We start from the raw sequence: 19,945 nt of genomic DNA, 5'->3' as shown, positions 1-19,945 counted from the left end.
TACCTTTTTAAAATCATGGCAGCTGCTTCATACTTTTTAAAGCATTAGAACTAATTTAGCTATGAAGTGTCACCATCCTAATATATGCTGATAAATGTGTTTCTCAGTGGACAAATTCTTTAGACCTGTCTATGGGTTAGGTTAAATGTATTAGTTAGTCTTAATTTTACAACAGTTGCTGTGTTACCATGAGTAGGAATTTGTTATCCTGTTGCCAACATCATGGCAGGTCTTGTCATCAGCATCAGTGTGGTACATTTGATTGACTATGCTTATTAATAAAATGTATTGTTTTTTGTTTCAGCAACGCAATCCTGATGTTCGACATGTAGATTTGGAGATATTGTAGACTTGACAGAAGAATCCTTTGGAGTACTCTCTTTTGGAAACAAGTTTGCACAGAGATGGAACAGCTATTGAAACTACAGTGACCTCAAGACCATACCTCATTTACTTTATGCTGTAGGCTTCCTGAACTGTTGTTACTGATTCAGTTTCCAGAAAAGCATTAGACTCAGAGTCAACAACTTTGCATAGAAGATCAGTTCAACAAAAGTTACTTATAATAATTTCTACACAAGACTGTTGGAGATGGATTTATTTGGGACTTGGAACCTAGATCCCTTACTTTGCATAAGACAAATGTCAATACCTGAAAATACACAGATTATAGTTTCCCCTTTTCAATTTTTTGTCAGCTTTCAGATCAGTTTGCACTCATTTAACTGCTTCCTTCTTAGAAGCCATTAGAGGTATTTGCAAGATACAGATATTAAATACTAAAACAGGCTTTGTTCCATTTGTTCCACCAGCCAGTCTTGAACCAGTTGTTATATTCTAGCTATATGGTCTCTTCTCTCAGAGATCAGTCCCTCCAAAAAGAACTGCCCTTTTCTCAAATTTCATGACTTGGAAACTGCAATGCTGGCAGAAGCAAATTATTGACATAATCTCAGAGGATCAGATCAGTCTCTTGAATGCAGTTGGCTTTGTGCTTGACCCTAGTGTATGTTCAGTTACTGAACATGATGCAGAAATCTCAGCAAACTAGATCAGTGTCTTGTGTTTCCTCTCTTCAGATTTTTCCCCTTTTTCCACCCATATAGCTTTTTGTTGCTTTAACTTGCTAATGGACGAAATAACATGGGAAACGATTTACTATAGTACTTAGTAGTATTCTGTTATTTTTCATTTGGCTTTTTACACTTTTAAGAGGCAATATTCCACAGATGGTCTTTGCTAGCAAAAGCAAGAGATGTGTAGAAGTTTTAACATACTCTAGAAATGTTTATAATTAAACAGATGTGAAGATGATACATTAATTTATTTACACAGGCACTACTTATATGAATCTGAATTGTAGATTGCTTTTGGGTTTTTTTTCCAGAATAACCCCCTTGCTTGGGGGAGGTAAAACAATTGTGTTGAAGTATGTCAGTGGCTGTTAGTAATCCCCAAACTGAGTGCATAGAATTTACATGTTTGAAATGCAGGATTCTGGTGTTTTACAGAATGGGTTTCTAGAATAAAGCTTTCTGCAATAGGTATCCCAAGTCATAGGCAGATTCTGTAAGAAATAGTCTTTTAATAAAGGCTAAGTGAGTACAAATCATTCAAATCTAGTAATTGAAATATTAATGGAATAATTACAGATAAATCTTTCTCCAAGAAAAATCCTTTATGCACTTTAAAACGTTTCAGTAACATGAAAATTGCTCATGGGAGAGAGGTGGCGGTGAGAGCATCCTGATGATTCTGTTGCTGAGTAGTCTAGTGACTGACATACTGAGGGCAGAAATGTTGATATGGAACACAAGTCATCAAAATCAATTTCTTAAGATTAAATCATATGCATTGCAGCAAATAATAATGGTGGAGACCAAAATGTCAGGATTTGATTAAATGCTTTGTAATAGTATTTTTTTTAAAATGTAAAATGTCATTTGCCAGTGAATTAGGAGAATTTAAAATAGCATGCCTTTTGACAATTGCAAAACACGGCATGCTGTGAATTTTAAGTAAAGTGACATTCCAAATTTTAGTTTTTAGAGATGAGGCTTTATGTACTGCAGTGTGTGTAATGGATGATTTTGTTACTTAGTTGGGAGTGAAGGGTCTGCTAGTACCCTTGCCCATAATTCCTATTCCTTCCCTCCTCATGAGTCATTTGCTTATAGCCTATTCGTACTTAATCTAAGGGAAGGTTGGATTTTGTGGCTTTCTCCCATTGCTGTGCTAATTAGACCTGTAGTATGTACTTAAGTCTGATAATTAGAAATGTGTTTATCAAAAGTGATATTTTAAAGTTAATTGCACATATTTGTAAAATGTTACAACTTTGTGCATGGTGTTCCAAATAACTAATGAGGGACATTTTAGCACATTCTAAATGGTTTACTTTTGAGCCTTTTCCCCAAGTCATCATCTCCACATCCCAGCATGCACTCTGCTAATGACATACTCATCCTGGAAGAGCACTGGAACTTGACTCTGAGTGATGCAAATACTGTTTATCTCCCCTTCTCTCTCTTCCCCCCTCTCCCCCCCCCCACTTCTTCCTATAATGCATGTGATTTTTAAGTATAAAGCATTATAAAGTATTACTGAAGAAAAACAAAAATTTTAAAAACCTGAAAAGGGAGGAGCAACAATGTGAACATTGTCTCTGGTTGTTACTCTTCAGTGGTGAATGTGACATCATAAATGACATATAGACTGGGTTATCATGAATGGACATTAGTAATGCATATGGGGAGTTTTTCTGTGGTCCTGAAACATCCACAAAGGCTAGTAAATATTAGAAATGTACTAAAATGCTCCTTTATCTAGTTTAAAGAGATACTTAAGCACATAATCTTAAAGTGCATACTCCTCTGAAAAGTGTTTGTATAGAAATGGCATTTTCTCAGACATAGCTGCTCCTTGCATATATTCTGATTATATCTGCCAACTATAGTGACAAAAATAAGATTTTGCTGCCTTTTATTGTTTTTGCAGTGCTGTAACCTGGATTCTTTTGGTTCTATCATCAAGGGGATTTACTAAATTCCAGTTGGTTACAGTTTTGCAAACCCATTTGAGGCTGTAGGTTTGCCCAGGCATTATTAAGAACCTAATTTGATCTGCAAAGCCACTTTCACTGGTGATGATGCATGAGGAAAGACCCCAGCTTGATTCGTAGAGCCCAGCATGGGTTTTCCTGGCTTGCATTTGGTTAAAACATCTTCTAAACTGACACAACTGATAACAGAAATTGGCATAATAAACCTAGTACCCCATTTTTAGACACATTTTGAAGGGAATCACACTTCAAGGTGGTAGCAGTTTAAAGTAATATATTCAGATTGAAGTTAAATTTTTTAGTGAAAACTATTATTCAAATTTAAGCTACAGTATTTTGCATGGGTCCGAAGAACTGGCTGAACTGAGTCCAGGATTTGATTTAGCCTCATTACAGCTTTTATGAGGGAGACTTTTTGGGGTAATCAGTTTCTGTGGTAAGATATTTTGGATTAAAGTAAATGCAAAGATCTGAGGAATTGGGTGTTTTCGTCATATACCATAGATGTGACATCTTAACATTTCTCTTAATGTGATCTCTGATTTGAAAGAGTGGTTAAATCAATGGAGCAAGGATTCCACTAAAATTAAAATGTTTATTCTAGGATTATTTTCAATAAATCTTTATTGCCTCTTAAAGCCATAGAATATATTTATTTTTATACATTCTGTTGCTCTCTTTATTTTGCAAAACTGGATTCAGACAACTACATCAATTTATTTTGCAGGTAATAAATTCTCATTAGTTGCATGATATTTCATAATTCTGTAAACTTTCACTAGTGCAAAAATCAGTGGACCCTGGTCATCTTATTGATACTGTGGTGCTTTTCCCTTAATGTTGTATTTCAGATCAGAGTTGGTTGGAAAGTAGTGAAGCATATTTTCCTAATTAGCACTTTTTTCCTATGAATGATCAAATTGTTGAATTTCTCACGCAATCTGCACTACATCCTCTAAATGATTTACCAGTATAACTAATTGAGTTTGCTAAGTTGGAGTTCAGCACTTAATGGTTATATTTCCCACCACCACCACCCCAATCATTTAATTTGTCTTGCATTTGTTCCACAGATTGCAACTAGAAATAACTGTTTAAAACATCTTACACTGTTACCTAGATATTTGTTTTGTTTTACTATATTCACCTTGCATATTATACCTGGGATACTAATAAATCTTTCAGCGGATGACAGTATTATTGATAAGGAGCTGTTGACTGTTCTTCCCAATCTAGTAGAGATAGGGACCTGGATAAAATCCAACCTGATTTAGCTTCAATCTGGATAAGACTAAGGTAATGCTGATTGACAGGAAAGATACATTTTAAAGGAAGAGTGAAGTCTAACCACTCCATCTGAGGGCTCACAGTTTTAAGGTCTCATTAGAATCCTTTTTTTCCCCCCCCTCCTTTCTTGGACTCCTAAACAGACTCCCTGAATATTTTGTCCTCTGAGACTGAACATAAGATTGTATCCTTTCCCCCTCAGATGGGATCTTCGCTATGGTTGTAATCTCAAGGCTAAGGACTAGTCCAACAAAGTCTACTTTAGGCTAACCTTCAGCTGGTGTAGATTGTGTGCAGCTGCTTGATATTTGAGTAGAGCAGACTGGCAGGAGTATGTTATACTTGTGCTCTGGATTTTGGATTGACTCCTGACTCCAAATTCACAGTGGAATTTAATTCAAGATGCAGGTTGCTATCTGTAAAAGCCCTGAATAGGGTAAGCTTCCGTTGTCTGATACTCAGCATAAACGTTTCAGCTTTTTCTGTTGCAAGGGTGCAGTTCTCAGAGGTGTCCTCTTATTTATTACTTACACATGCCAGAAAAATATGAGCCGGACTGCAACCACATTTGGAATGTGATTTAGGCTTTCTGCTAACTGAATCTCCTGACATTTTATCCTATTAGCTAGTTTTGTTCTAGTCATTGAGAGAGAATATGATGCATCTAACCTTGTTGACATGCCCCCAGATATACTGTGATAGGTGCATCAAATCCATATAATTTCTGAAAATAGAGGATATTATCTTTGCATATGGTGGAAAGTTTGCCATTTATTTGAAATCTCATTTAAATTATCTTGTTCATTCAAAATTTGGATTGAGGCAACTTTACAATAGAATGATCCACAAAAACTTATTGGGATGACTTGGGGTTTGGCCAAAAAAAAGTCTTTCTTGTTGTGATAGCTTATTCTTACGGCAGTCAGGCCTAGCAGACTAGAATGATCAATTTTGGAGAGTATTTATCTCTGTGGTAAAGCTAAAAATGGTCTATAATTGCCCCAAAGTTTACATTGCTGAGGTGAGTATAAAATGAAAACATCCTTCTGTAACTTTAGTGCTCTGTACTATGTTTTTCTGTTTTCTATGTGTGTAATCTCTGGGTGTTGAGAAACCAATGGGTGAATTGGAGTGATAAAGAATTAATGTAATTGGACATGTTGAGGCATACCGACAGATTCTCCAGAAAGGATGGAATGCACCATCATCATTTAAATGGGTTATTTTTCCACTGTTTAGTGAGGCAAATAAATATTTAATAGTTTAGGCTGTTATATATTGAAATAAATATAAAAGGAGCATTATTTAACTATGAGCTTTGACTTGCAAGCAGAACAATCTTGTTTTTAAAAAAAACATGCCATTGGAGAAAAGTTTGCCTCTAGCTTTGGACAGTTACTGGACTGCAGAAACTGCAGTAAAACAGGCAGTGTTTGAAGAAAAGGAATGGAAGACTTTTCAAGGTAAGCAGTAACATGCAAAAAAAAAAAAAAAAAAAAAGAAAGAAAAAGAAAAAATAGGATGTGTGGAACTTGGGAAGTGGAAAAAATGAACAATGTTAATCATATAGAGAATGTGGTAAGAAATAAGATAAATATTACAGTTTGAATGGAAAAATAGATAAGAAAGCTGACGATACAGAATGCACTATAGTTAATATCTGCTCAAAGAAAAACTTTTGAAACATTTTTATTTCTTTAAAATAATGGTTCAGTGAAACAAATACTTTTTTCAGTCTAACTGGAAAGTTTTATATGGTGAAAATTGTTCTAGATGACCAATCTAAAGGACTAACCATTTGTTTCTGAACTGAGGTGAGTAGATGAAGGTGGCATAGATCACTACTTCAAAAGTTTGAAGTAGAGTAGCCTAAGACAAGAAATTGTCTAAGGTGGTCTATCATACATGTTTAATTATTTAGCAGCGAGGGAAGGAAAATTCTGGGTCCTACTGCTAAGTATGTTGGAGTAATCTCAGTGTGGAAATGTACCTCTCTCAAAGCTGTTGGCAAGCTGTTTAAGACAGAGAGAACACTGAAGTGTAGGAAGGGCTTTTAGTATTGGCACTGCAGAGAGGAAACTCAAAAGTACTCCACTATGGATACAAAAATTGAAAGAAAATACTGGTATTGTGTAATTTGGCCACCTAAATCATCTAACTCAGTCCAGCAGAAGGAGTTTGGAATTAACTGAAGGATATATATATATATATATATTTTTTTTTTTTTAAAAAAGTACACCTTATAGCAACAAAACAACTGAAGCACCATCTCGTGGACACATAAAAAGCAGTTATCTCCTGGTAGCAAGAAATATATAATGTTCCAAAGATTACTGCATTATATTGTGAACACACCAATATTTAACAGAATGACTGGAAGAAATTCTAGTCCTTTTCAGGTTATCTAAACTTTTGTGGACAAAGTAAAGTACCCAGTTACATAACTTTTTGCAAATCACTTTAAACCTTTATTTGTACTAAGTATCATGTTCAAGGATGCTTCAATTATTTAAATAACATGGAGAGGAAAAAACTAGCTGAGGAGAAAAACTTCATTTGTAGCAAGTACAGAAGTAGTTTTCCAGCCTGTATTTTGTGCACTTTTGAGGGCAGTTTCTTTCGCTAACGCTGCTCAAAACCACCAAGAACCATTCCAATAGAGGCTCTTATTCCCTTTTAAAATTATTGTTCTGATAAAGTGTATGCACAAAATACTGTATTTCTAGTATTCATTAACAAAATTATGAGGTAGAGTTGGGGAAAGAGTCTACTTGATTAAAATAGTGAGACATAGTTCCATGCTCTCATCTGACCTAAGACCAGGTTGATTTTCTAACTCAAATTTAAAGTGGATTTATTATTTTTTAGGATAAAAGCAACTGTTTCAAATCTTAGAGCAGAAAAAACATCCTTTTATAGTCTGGTAGAAAATAAATGTGATAACTATAGTTTGAAAGATGATTATGCAAAAAAATTTTGGTTTATTGAAGTGGAAATGTGCTATATTGAATATGAAAATACATTTCTGTTTAATCATTACCAACACTGCAACAAGTCTGAAAGCCATTATTTTGGACCTCTTCACTTAGTATCTGGAAGAGATTTTTCTATTGAGAACCTCAAAATTGGTGTCTGATGTTTCTCCATGTAACCACATCAGTCTTTCAAACAAATGTATGTCTCCACTATTCTGATGCTCTTTTGTGATGCTTTTCATTTTGCTGTATTTGTTACTTTAAGTCTGGGAATCATGCTGACTAAGAGGCATAGGCATATTAATAAACTATTTATCTCTGCATATGTTTTTTATGTTTTATGCATAACATTGGTACATATTGTATCTTGTAAAAAAAACCTCTAGAAAGTAATTGTTCGTCAGTAAAAATGTTAAATAAATTGCAGGTGACAAAAGCTATGTTCTGGTTTAATTTGAGCAGAGCAATTTATGTTTACTTTTCAAAGATAAAACAGTTGAGAACACTGGCTTCAGGCAGTGACTGAGCAGGTTTGGACAGGTTTGCAGCTATTATGAATACAGAATAGCATTTTGCATATTACAGTAATTTTGGGTTTCTCAATGTATGAATGGTTGGACACAACTTCTAGAAATAACTGGAGTCTCAATATCAATATTTAATATGTTGTCATTTGAAAAGTAGTTTGAAAAAAATGGCAGTTTGGCAGCTTTTAGCTCATAGATAGTAAATTCTTCAATTCTGATCACTCCCTAGTCCTGGCCCTCTCCCTCTCCTAACACAATGAGGTTCCTCCCACAAAGCGGAGCATTCAGACTCCCTGCATGGGCCAAATATATGCTGGTTCCCCCTTGATATAAACTTCCAGTGTGAACCATATCCACATCCTGGTTCCGCATCTCAGGATTAAGTCGAGAATAGTTAGTAGGGGAGACAGGTTGTGCTTTAGTATACATGCAAGTGAATGGGGGTTCCTAGAGTTTAGGCTCAATTGTCTCTATACAATAATCCTTATTTGACGTGTGACTGGAAACTAATTCCCCAGCACAGCTGTCCCAGACTCTTAAGAAAAAGCTAGGTATTATCCACCTGAAAATCAGCCAGTTTAGTAAGGATTAATAAACCTGTTCATCAGACAAATATCTCCTTTCAATCTGTTATGTTGGCAGCCATGGGACATTTATCAATTTTCCGTAAAGTGCTTTTTTCTTTAATTCTGCCTTTGAGGAGCAAAGACGGGTCTTGGGCAGCCCAGAATTTAATAGCTTTCTCCTCTCTAGGTAACAAGATAAGCAAGAAGAAGTTTTCATTCTTTGTTTGTTTAATCCCTTTCTCTCTGATACCTTGTGATGGTAATGTATGAAGAGACTGACCGCAGGGGCAACAAGCTGCTGGAAAAACAATTATTGAAGTGCCACATAGGGAGAGTGGGACTTGCAGAAGATCCAAGGAAGGAGGCCTACAGTGCATTGGGAGCATGGAGAGAGTTACCACCCTAACATTTCATTTCAATACTTGCCATACTGGGGGAGGGAAGTCACTATGAGACCTAACTGACTTGCACAAACCAATTGAGAGTTAGTTGGTGAAAAGCCACGAAGCAAACTGGTAAACAGACCAGCTTGAAGCTGAGAAGAGTCAAGAAGGTGTTTAACCCCATTATCTGTTTAATAGCTGAGGTACTAGTGAAAAAAGCTTTGTCATAGAACTTTAATGTTTTAAAAGGACTTGCAAGTGCGTAACACTAAAATTCCTTAATTAAGATGTCTTTAAGGGTTAAATTGGCAAAAAATGGAAAATTAGACCTGCAATTGGAAGGAGAGCTTGGATTTTAGAAATTGAATCAGAGAATCTAGAGAGAACAAGGAATTGAGTCACTTAGTCATTCTCCCTGAGATTGGATCAAGGGACAGATTAATAAACCAGGAAAAAGATTGAGGAGTATAACCAACATCTAGAATTTTTTCTCTGACTTTCCTGGGAACTTTTCATAACTGCTACACTAAAAAAACATGGATTCAACAGACACTGGTTTTTCTTCGAGTGCTAGCTCATGTCCATTCCATTGTAGGTGCGTGTGCGCCCCGTGCATGGTTACCGGAAAGCTTTTCCCCTTAGCAGATAATGTAGGGCCAGCTTCGGTTCCCCCGGGAGTCCTGCGCGCATGGCACAGTATATGACGTGCTACCGGCCCTACGCCCCCTCAGTTCCTTCTTTCCACCACTGATGGTTACTGGAACTGCATTCTTGCTTGCTTCGGCGAGTGCCTCTAAGCTGTAGCCATTTGTTTTTATAAGTACTTGCTAAGTAGTTGTTTAGATAGTTCTTTGTTACTATTGTTGTAGTAGATAAGGTAGTCTTGTTAGGGACCTCCACCCGGCATCGGAGTATGCCCCGATCTCCAGGCTTTAATCCTTGTAAATCCTGCAGGAAGGACTTCCGAATTAGTGACCCCCACGAAGACTGTTTAAAGTGCCTTGTGGAGTCTCACTAAAAGGACAAGTGCTTCATCTGCAAAGTGTTCAGACTGAGGACACAAAAGGACTGAGATATCTGTGTGAAGACCTTGTTAATGGAGGTGGTCCTGAGACCGGCATTGGAGCCATCCTGCTCTCTTTCAGCACTGAGCACCAGGTCGGTGCAGAATGGTCCACCGGCACCGACTCCATTGCAGCACTGGGCTTCCTCTTCACCACAAAGGAAGAAGCCCAGAAAACAGTGCCTGGCAGACAACAGCTCCACTGCGCAGAAGAAGGCTAAGGACGTGGGGTTGAGCTCCAGGGCAGCTCAGAGTCAGTGCACTGAGCAAACCCCACAGGGGCAGGTTTCGCCCGGGCTGGTGTGTGGAAGGGGACCGCTACACCTTGTGGTGCTGTCGATGCTGGAGGCACTTAAAGCAGCAGCTGACCTGTTGGCCTTGCCTGTCCCATGCACCCCATCGACCTGGATGGAAAGGGCGAGGGGTAGGGTGCCTGCATCGAGGGGAAAATTTCCAATGGGTCTCCTCCAATGGCTGCACACCTCATCGGACCCCTGACACACTCTCTGCAAAATGGGTCAATCCCACTGAAAGGCCAATCCCCTGGGGTGCATTCCCTGGCACTGAGGTGATCTCTGGGGACGGAGCACTAGTATCGGAGGAGCCCAGACAGCCTGAAGCATCATTCATGATCGCCGGCACTGAGGACAGCGATCTTGATGAGTCGATGCAAGTCCCACTCGGTAACAAGCAGATGCTCCCTATCTGGAGCCCAGCACTGTTTTCAGTCACCGGCACTGATGAGTTCGCCCACGCATGGGTGACACAGAACCTGGTCGCCAGCATCACGGCGCTCTCCCAGGGACGAATCCTGCCGATCGTGGGCTTCAATACCGAGATGCTCCCGGTCACCTAGACGCCGCTCTCACTCCTTCTTTTACCACAGGCGGTCCTCCTCACCAAGTCGGTTCAAGCAGTGATGCTGCCGGTCACTGGACTCATACTCCCCATCCCCAAGATGTTGGTCAAGGGAGCGCCGGGATAGGAGGCACAGATACTGCTTCCCCTCCTCTCGGTACCGTGAGACGGGGAGACAGTCAAGCTCCGGGCGACACTGGTCACCAGCAGGAGGGTCTGGCAATTCCGGGGGGAGGGAGGGGAAAGACCCAGTGGCTCCCCCTACCCAGCTTTCCTGACCTGAGGGGCAAGGGCAAAGTCCTGATGAGTAGCAGGAAGCCCTCCATGAGGTAATCATATTTGGCCAAGTGGAAGAGGTTCACTTGCTGGAATGCAGCATAGCAGATTATGCCCCACCAGATGTCAATCCAGATGGTTTTAGACTACCTATTGCACCTCAAGCTTCATGGTCAAGCTACTGCCTCGCTAAATGTGCATCTGGCTGCCATCTCTGCCTTCCGTCCTCCATTTCACGGGAGATCAGTTTTTTCTCATACCATGGCAGTGAGATTTCTGAAGGGCATAGAAAAGCTTTACCCACAGGTCAGGAATCCCGTACCCCCTGGGACCTGAAATTGGTCCTCGCTAGACTCACGGGGGAGCCATTTGAGTCTATGGCAACTTGCTCACTTCTGCTACTGTCATGTAAGGTGGCCTTCCTAGTAGCTATCTTATTGGCTAGGAGGGTGTCTGAAATCAGGGCACTCACCTCGGAGCTGCCCTTTATGATGTTTTATAAGGATAAGGTCCAGCTGAGGCCTCACCCGGCCTTCCTGCCCAAGGTGGTATCATAATTCCACACCAACCAGAACATTTTCCTGCCAGTGTTTTTCCCAAAGCCGCACACTTCCGAAGAGGAATAGAGATGGCATACGCTGGATGTATGCAGAGCTTTGGCTTTCTACTTCGAGAGGACGAAGCCATTCCGTAAGTCCACACAGCTGTTCATTGCGGCAGCCGAAAAAAGGATGAAAGGCTTACCTGTCTTGTCACAACGAATCTCCTCCTGGATAACCGCCTGCATATGCTTTTGCTATGAGCAGGCGAAAGTTCCACTACCAGGCAATGTCACAGCTCATTCCACCAGAGCACAGGCGTCTTCTGCAGCATTTTTGGCATGGGTGCCTATGCAGGACATATGCAAAGCTGCTACGTGATCATCGGTCCATACCTTTAAGTCCCACTATGCTATTGTGCAACAGGCTAGAGATAACGCCAGATTTGGTGGGGCGGTGTTGCAGTCAACCAACCTATGAACTCCGAACCCGCCTCCAAGGTACTGCTTGCAAGTCACCTACAATGGAATGGACATGAGCAAGTACTTGAAGAAAATACTGTTACTTACCTTATAACTGTTCTTTGAGATGTGTGGCTCATGTACATTCCATGACCTGCCTCCTGTCCCCGCTGTTGGACTTGATGGCAAGAAGGAACTGAGGGGGTGTAGGGCTGGTAGCACCTAATATACCGTGCCATCAAGGGGTCACTGAAGCCGGCCCTACGGGCTCTGCTAAGGGGAAAAGTTTTCCTGTAACCATGCACAGGGCGTGCACACACCTACAATGGAATGGGCATGAGCAATACATCTCAAAGAGCAACAGTTACAAGGTAAGTAACCGTCTCTTCTATGGCTCATTATAACAATTTGTAACACCACCCCACTACCTGATAACCCTTAATCTCCCAACTCCTACAGTATGTGTGAATTTATTATGCTGAATAATCTAATCTTCCATTGCCCATTTCATTTTAAGTGGTCCTACAGCATATTAACTCCTTATGTTTGACAATCTCCCAATTTGTATTTAGCTTAGACACTCTGGTTACCTTCTCAGACCTGAAAAGCATCTCTTTGAAACTCAAAAGCTTGTACCTTCCATGAAGAGAAGTTGGTCCAATAAAAGATATTACCTTAGCTCCCTTGTTTCTTTTAACTTGGACAGTTTTTCACTGATGTTGACAGGTACGAGTATGCTGACAATACTATGTAAAAGAATAAGCCTGGGGTGAGGGGCAGAATGACGGGATTCCTAGGGTGCAACCTGGAACTGGGGTACTGCTGTGCCCCCTTAACTCTCCAGCCTCTCACAATGCTTTTAGTGACAAGCAGCAAACCCTTCTGGGCGCTATTACCTATCACAACAGCATGTGGAGCCCCACACCCCGCTAAATTGTATGAATGATCCCTGAACCACTCACAAGTCACACAGGAAAAGGCACCCACCAATTCTCCCCAGCTTCCAGCTTTGTACCCCAAGACTGTACCATCTTACACTGGTCAAAAGCCTGTCCAGTGTAAGTTCATTACCCAGTCTGCCCCTCCCTCAATGTGGAGAGGGCGCACTCATGCCTTTGTGAACTGAGCTGAGATTTCCCAATCACTTCAACCAAAACACAGTTTTAGGTGAAATATAAAACATTTTTAACTACAGAAAGATAGATAGATTTTAAGTGGTTATAAGTGGTAGGTATAAAAGGTCAGAGTAGTTACCAAAGAAAATAAAAGATAAATGTACAATCTAAATCTTAAACCACATTATACTAGACAGTATTTAGATCAAGCAGTTTCCTCACCCCACTGGATGTTATCATTCTTAATACACAGACTTCCCGCTCGAGCCTGGGACCAGTCTCCTCAGTTCTTTGTTTTCTTAGCATCCTTGTTGCTTCCATTGTAGATGGAGGAGGAGAAAGGCCAAAGCACAATGCCACTGTCCCCTATTTTATATCCTTAGTTTGTGTGCCTGGAAAACACTAGCCCAGATATATCCTGGTGAGCCTTGCTGAGTCACAGCATTGAGCAATCCTCCTGCTGTGGTCCTGTGTAACTGAGTCATAGATTTGAGCAATCACCATTGTGTGGTGCTTGCACAACTGTCATTGAATTGTAATCCCTAGATTACAACTCCCTTGCTGGATAATAGTCATTTAACATCCTTCTGGGTGGGGATCAACATCCTTGTAGAAGAGATTCTCAAATTTACAATATATTTCACTACAACCATGCAACAAAATCTCATAACTTGATATAAACTAACAATATACATATTTGGACAGAACAAAGGGTTCCAGCAAATCATGACCTTTCATAAGATATCTCACATGGCATGCTTTGTCTGAAATATTGCAATCCTATATATGAATGATGAATATGGGGTTCTTCAAGTGCTTGCTCATGTCGATTCCATGTTAGCTGTGTGCATACCCATGTACATGGCTACCTGAGGTTTTTGCCTTACTGGTATCTGTAGGGCTAGTTCTGGCACCCTCTGGAGTCCTACATTCATGCACCAGTATATGAGGTGCTGTCGGCTCTGCCCTTTCAGTTCCTCCTTTCTGCCCATAATGGTTATTGGAATTCCCTCTGTCTTTTGCAGTTGTAAGTGCTTTGTAGTTGCCTTATGATTGTAAATTAATTTTTTGTATATAGATAATAGTTAGAAAATTAAGTATTAGAGGTCCTGCTAGGGGTGTTTGCCTTGGGACAGCGACCTGTTCTCCAGAACTTTGACAGAACTAAGCTCTTCATAAAATCAACAAGGCTTTTTACTTCCATTGCAGAACACACTAAAGTTTCCGCTATTTCCAAACAGAGACTATCTAAATGGATTTCTGGGTGCATCCACCTCTGCTACCAACGGAAGGATCTGCAACCCCTGTTGGGGATTGGAACTCATTCTACCAGATCCCTTCCAACGTCAGTAGCCTTTCTAAACAATATACCAATCACGGACCTATGTAGAGCAGCCACTTGGGCTCCATGCACACATTCCCAAAACATTACCCAATCGACCAGAGTACAAGGTCGGATGCATTACTAGGTCTTCCAGTGTTATCAATTAAGCAGGCAGCTCTGAAGCCCTTTCCATCCAACATGGGGCACTGCTCGACAGTCATCTGAAGTGGAACACCCACAGGGACACTCCTCGAAGAAGAAGAGGGTTACTCACCCTGTGCAGTAACTGAGGTTCTTTGAGATGGGTGTCCCTGTGGGTGCTCCACTACCCATCCTCCTCCCCTCTACTTCAGAGTTCAATTTCCAGACTCTGTGGTAGAGAAAGAACTGAGGGGAGTCTGGTCACGTATGCTAGATAGGCACCGACAATGACGTGAGACAGGAACAGTGCATGCGCAACCCAGAAGAGCACTGCTACTGAAATTCTCCGATCAAAGATGCAGGGACGTACATTCACTTGAAGTGGAGCACCCACAGGGACACCCATCTCAAAGAACCTCAGTTACTGCACAAGGTGAGTAACCTTCTCTTGCTCCCTGTTTGATACAACAGTTACCATTTTGTGTGTCTCTGTTTCACTCTTCCTGGAATCAAAGTACCTGAAAAAAATGCTTGAAATTTGTTTTAATCTAAACTCAGAGCTCGTATGTTTCAACACTCAAAAATTTGAAGCTAGCTGTTTAAATTTGGTGGTCTTTCATACAGTGAACCTTCTGGCAGACAAACCTAAGGAGAAGGGATACTTTGTAGCTCAGGCCTAGCCTACACTTACAAGCTATGCTGATGGCTACAGTGCTCAGGAATGTGAAATTCACACCCCTGAGTGCCATAGCTATGCTGATATAACCCCCATCATCCTAACTGCTCCAGCTCAGAGAAGTGAATTACCTACAGTGATGTAAAAACCCCTTCTGTTGCTATAGGAGATGTCTACACTACAGTAGTAGGGTGGCATAGCTGTAAAGATGTAGCGCCTGTAGCCTAGACATGACCTAAATCTTAGGGCCTGATTCCCTGCATCTTGTGTAGTCACACCAGTGCAATGAGAATACAAAAAACATTCCGGTTTTATAGCATTTTACATCCATTTTGCACTGGTTTAATTGACTGCACAAAGTGCAGGGCAACCAAGAAATAGGTCCTTAAACTCTATTATCAGAATTGCAGTTGGGGAAGTTAAAAGAATCCTTGTTTTAGTTAACTGTACTTAAGTTGCTATCCTGGAAAAAATAAGGAGTATATTTAATTTCAAAATTTACTGCTTTAAACAGTTCTTCTCCCCACCCTGTCATCAACTACATAGTACTAACGCCATGCAGATGTCTGAGATCATTCCAGACAGTAACATCACCCAAACAAGTCCATTTGGTTTTTTTATATGTTTGGAGGGAGAGGAGGACAGGAACATTTTACAAAGTGACGTGTCTGCTGGTTCTGCAGTGTGTGCATGCTTGTAATATCAATAGGAGAGAGAGTGTTCATTCAGCAAATATTTGATCTGCAAACTTTGACAGTGTGCACATTTTCCCAGCTCTGTAAGCAGAGCAAATGGAAAAAAAAATCAGATAATTTATTTGGAAAATATGAACATTGTTATTTTATTAATATTATTTGATCCCCTCTGAACTATCCATAGATCCTATTCAAGAGTATTTTCCCTCACATATGATCCTATGAGTTCAGAGGCTGTCAGCATAAGTGAGAATTTAAGACCCTCTCTTGCCATCATGTGTCGCAATCTGCAACACAGTTTATCCAAATTATATTTATTGGCGTCCATTCATTCAGCATGTGTAAGTGCAGCTGAAGTGGCTTGAAATGTTCTGTGGTTTTTAACTGCCATCTGTGAACTTCCATTTGGTGACCACTCCTAAACCATTTAATTAAACAGTGCTGGTCCCTGGATAGGTCTTTAACACCCTTGACTTAACCTTAACTACCCTGAGGAGCTGCTGATTGTTTCCTATTACTTAACAATTTTATTCCAGGATAAGTAGTTGCCTCGATTTTCCTTAATATTTTTTGAGGGACCTTAGCAAAAGCTTTTTGAAAATCCAGGTAAACTCTCTTTTTTTAATCTACTTTTAATTAACTTTTCGAAAAACGCATTAGAGAGGCATGGTTTTTTTACTTCACAGAATTCATGCTGATTTGACCCCTATCAAGTTATACTTACACGAGGATTGTAGTAATTTATTTTTAATTAGACTCTCCACCAGTTTCACAGGTACTGAGATGACACTCACTGGCTTCTGATTCTCAAGATCTTCCTTAAGTCCTTTTTATTGGGGCCAGCTGCAGGGAAGAGAATATGTTGGCCAAGAGTTTCAAAAATGGGAGCCTAAAGTTAGGCTAAATCCATATTTAGGCACATAAAAAAGGGGCCCTTTTTCAGAAATGCTCAGCACACAGCAGCTCCCATTGACTTAAATCAGAGCGTTTATTTAGATACCTAAGTAAGGATTCAGAAGTGAGATTTTTCCAAGCAGTCTAGGGGATTTAAGCACACTAATTCTATTGGGTTTTAAACCCAAACACAAGTATGCGTGCGTGCATGTGTGTGTGTAAAAATTACAATCCCTGCCCAGAAAAGCATGCATGTATCTGCCTCATATTTCCAAAATGCCTAGAACACTTCGGTTGTTGATAAAGGAGTAATCCTTATAGTTATTTGCTTTTCTTTTAAACCAACCTGCAAAATCATCATGAAAACGTACTTGTGTAAGTACCGAAAAAAGACATTTAAGGCATGATCCTACAAATCTGAGATTATGTGAGTACACGTTTGCAGGTTTAGGGCCCTTGTTTGCCCACCAAAACATTGTGTCCAAGGTGAGTGGGCTTTGTTGGACTGTTTTTTGAAAAATAAATAACTTCATCCTACTTTGAAAGAAACTCTTCTACCCTGTGTGTCCCTAACACCCCTCTCTTCCCCTTCTCAATAGGAACAGTCTATCCCAGATTGCTTTTTTTCAAATTCTTTATATTTTAGTACAAATACATTCACTGCTGAGACCCCTCCAAAACACACAACCATAACAGGGCTCTTTGTGCCTTGGTTGTGAAGGAATCAGCTAAAATGGTCCTTTCACTTTTAGCCAATTTGATGGTTTTATCTTCATATTTTAGTAGGTGCCTGTGTTCTTTCCTCCTTAGTCATTTGAATGGCACACCAGATAAAGGAAGCTAGACAAGAAAACAATTGCCATCACCAGCATGGTGATCTTGTGTGACTGTGAAGAAGACTGTCAAACAGCACAACTCTGATATGATGAGTATTAACACATTCTAGTTTTTATTTAAAAATTTGATTAAATAAAACTCTTTTGAATGGACAAAGTGGGTGAGGTAATATCTTTTATTGGATAACTTCTGTTGGCGAAAGAGACAAGTTTTTGAGCTACAGAGAGCTGTTCTTCGTATCTGGGAAAGGTACTCAGTGTTATAAGGTGGAACACATAGTTTAGCAGATAGTTAGGAGTTACAGATTGTTGTAATAAGCCATAAATCCAATGTCTTTGTTAAGGCCATGAAGTTGGCAAAATTAAGAATTTAAGATTCCAAGCTCATCTTTTTACAGTGTTGTGCAGGTTTCCTTTGAGGATGGGGGCTGAGAGGTCAGACATGCAGTGATGATTTTGTGAAAAGTGTTCAATGATGATTGATGCGGTGTTTTTGTCTTTTATCGTTTTTCTGTGTGAGTTCATTCAAGAGCATAGTGATTGTCTGGCTTCATCCACATGGTTGTTGGAGCATTTAGAACACTGGATGAGGCATATCACATGTTGTGATAGATATGTGTAAGATCCAGGGAACTTGAAAGGTGTGTTGTGGTGGTATTGATCATGTTTTGAAATAGACAAGTTAATAAGTTTCTAATTTTCTTAGGGCATCACTATAGGGACAGAGTTAAAGTAGCCTGGCTTGCTTAATAGATCACTTCCATACTTTAAAGGTTTGGGTTTCTTGTAAATTTAAATTTGACTTGATGTTCCTGGCTTTAATTAATATGATTATTTCTATTGCCTACATACTCCAAACAGGAATTTAGAGCCAATTTGTGCTAGGTGATGTATAAACAAATAACACAAATTAGTTCCTGCCTCCAAGAGCTCACATTCTACATATTAGGCACCATATAACAGATGAATAAACTGACAAATTGAGCAGTAAAGAGATGAAAGGATTGTAGGGTAAGGAATTAGGATGATGAGATAACAGAAGAGACAGGTAAAAATAGAGACCCAGTTGTCTCAGTAGTGATTGCCAGCCTAAATAATGCCAGATAGTGGTGATTTCTACGCCTCCCAGCAAGAGTAGATTTTAATGAGAGATTTAGAAGAGAATAGGGTGGTGATTTTGCAAATTGTGAGGGAGAATTCTTTCAAAGCATAAGGGGCAGAATTGGGAAAAAGTTCTTGAAAGGTAATGTGCACTACAAACACTGACACATCTGCAACCTTAACGGTATCCTAAAGGCTTTTGTGTGAGGATATCTAAGGCACGGGTAGTCAATAGGCGGACCCAAGGGCTAAATCTGGACTGCCAGATGCTCTTGAACAGACCCTGAAATCTTGTTATTGCTGTTGTTGGGTTTTTTTTATTTTCTTCTTCTCTGGAGTCTGGACCTTGACTGTGCCTTGACCAAGAAATTTGGACCTGGACAAAAAATAATTGACTACCCCATATCTAAGGTGTGGTACCTCACACCAAAAGGGGAATATTTCCATCTTAGATGGCACTATGTTAGCACATTGAGATATGTTTGGGTACCACTGACAGAGTTGTTCTGGGAGGAAGGCATTGCATTGTATTCTAATATTGGGAAACGGAAATTCCCCTCATCTATAGGCAGGTATAGTTTCTTTATAACTATGAACTTTCTTCACTTCCCCTCCACAAGAAATTTTTAGACACGAGGCATCAAATTTTCAAAGGCATCTAGGTCATGGACTCATGGAAATTTTACCCACGCTCTACATTTTAAAGTAAGGACTATGAACAGGGAAAAGAAAGGGGGTATGTACATAAAGGAAGTGGGATAAAAATTACACTTACGTATTTTACCAAGGGCCAATGATAAATCTGCCTGTTGGTTCAGTTTTCCAGATACCTCAATCCCCTGCTTCTCACAGTATGTTTTGACCATACCATGCTTTTCAAAACCACTATTTTATTAAAGTATTTTAAGACCCACCTGTCCATTTCAAATCCTGAGAGGCAAAAGGAAACAGTCTACACTTTCAGCTAACCATGGTTAGGCAAGTGGGGGTCAATGATCATTTTACCATTACCTCATTCCCCGTTTGTTTTTGTCTACCTACTGTGTTCCATTATAACCTAAATTGTCTGCTCTTTGTGGCATGGACTGTCTTTCCCATAAGTGTTTGTACAGTGCCTTCTACAATGGGATCTTAGGTGCTACTATAATACAAATAATATCTATCTGC

The 19,945-nt window shown here is 39.9% G+C and overlaps 1 protein-coding gene across 1 annotated transcript in view; it reads left to right on the top strand.

The window, feature by feature from the left end:
- The window catches only part of SLC30A9 (solute carrier family 30 member 9), a 68,846-nt gene extending 61,200 nt beyond the window's left edge, over positions 1–7,646 (top strand). Inside the window, exon 18 of the mRNA XM_067531284.1 lies at positions 305–7,646. Within this exon, the coding sequence (XP_067387385.1) occupies positions 305–349 (45 nt within the window). The 3' untranslated portion in view covers positions 350–7,646. The remainder of the gene's footprint in view (positions 1–304) is intronic.
- The last annotated feature ends 12,299 nt before the right edge of the window (positions 7,647–19,945 follow it).

The sequence above is a fragment of the Emydura macquarii genome, unplaced genomic scaffold (genome assembly GCF_026122565.2).
Source record: "Emydura macquarii macquarii isolate MOO-44397 ecotype Brisbane River unplaced genomic scaffold, CSIRO-AGI_Emac_v2 contig_3128, whole genome shotgun sequence".
NCBI classification, from domain to species: domain Eukaryota; kingdom Metazoa; phylum Chordata; order Testudines; family Chelidae; genus Emydura; species Emydura macquarii.
Note: the sequence above shows the minus strand (reverse complement) of the source record. Positions and strands in the feature narration are given on the sequence as shown.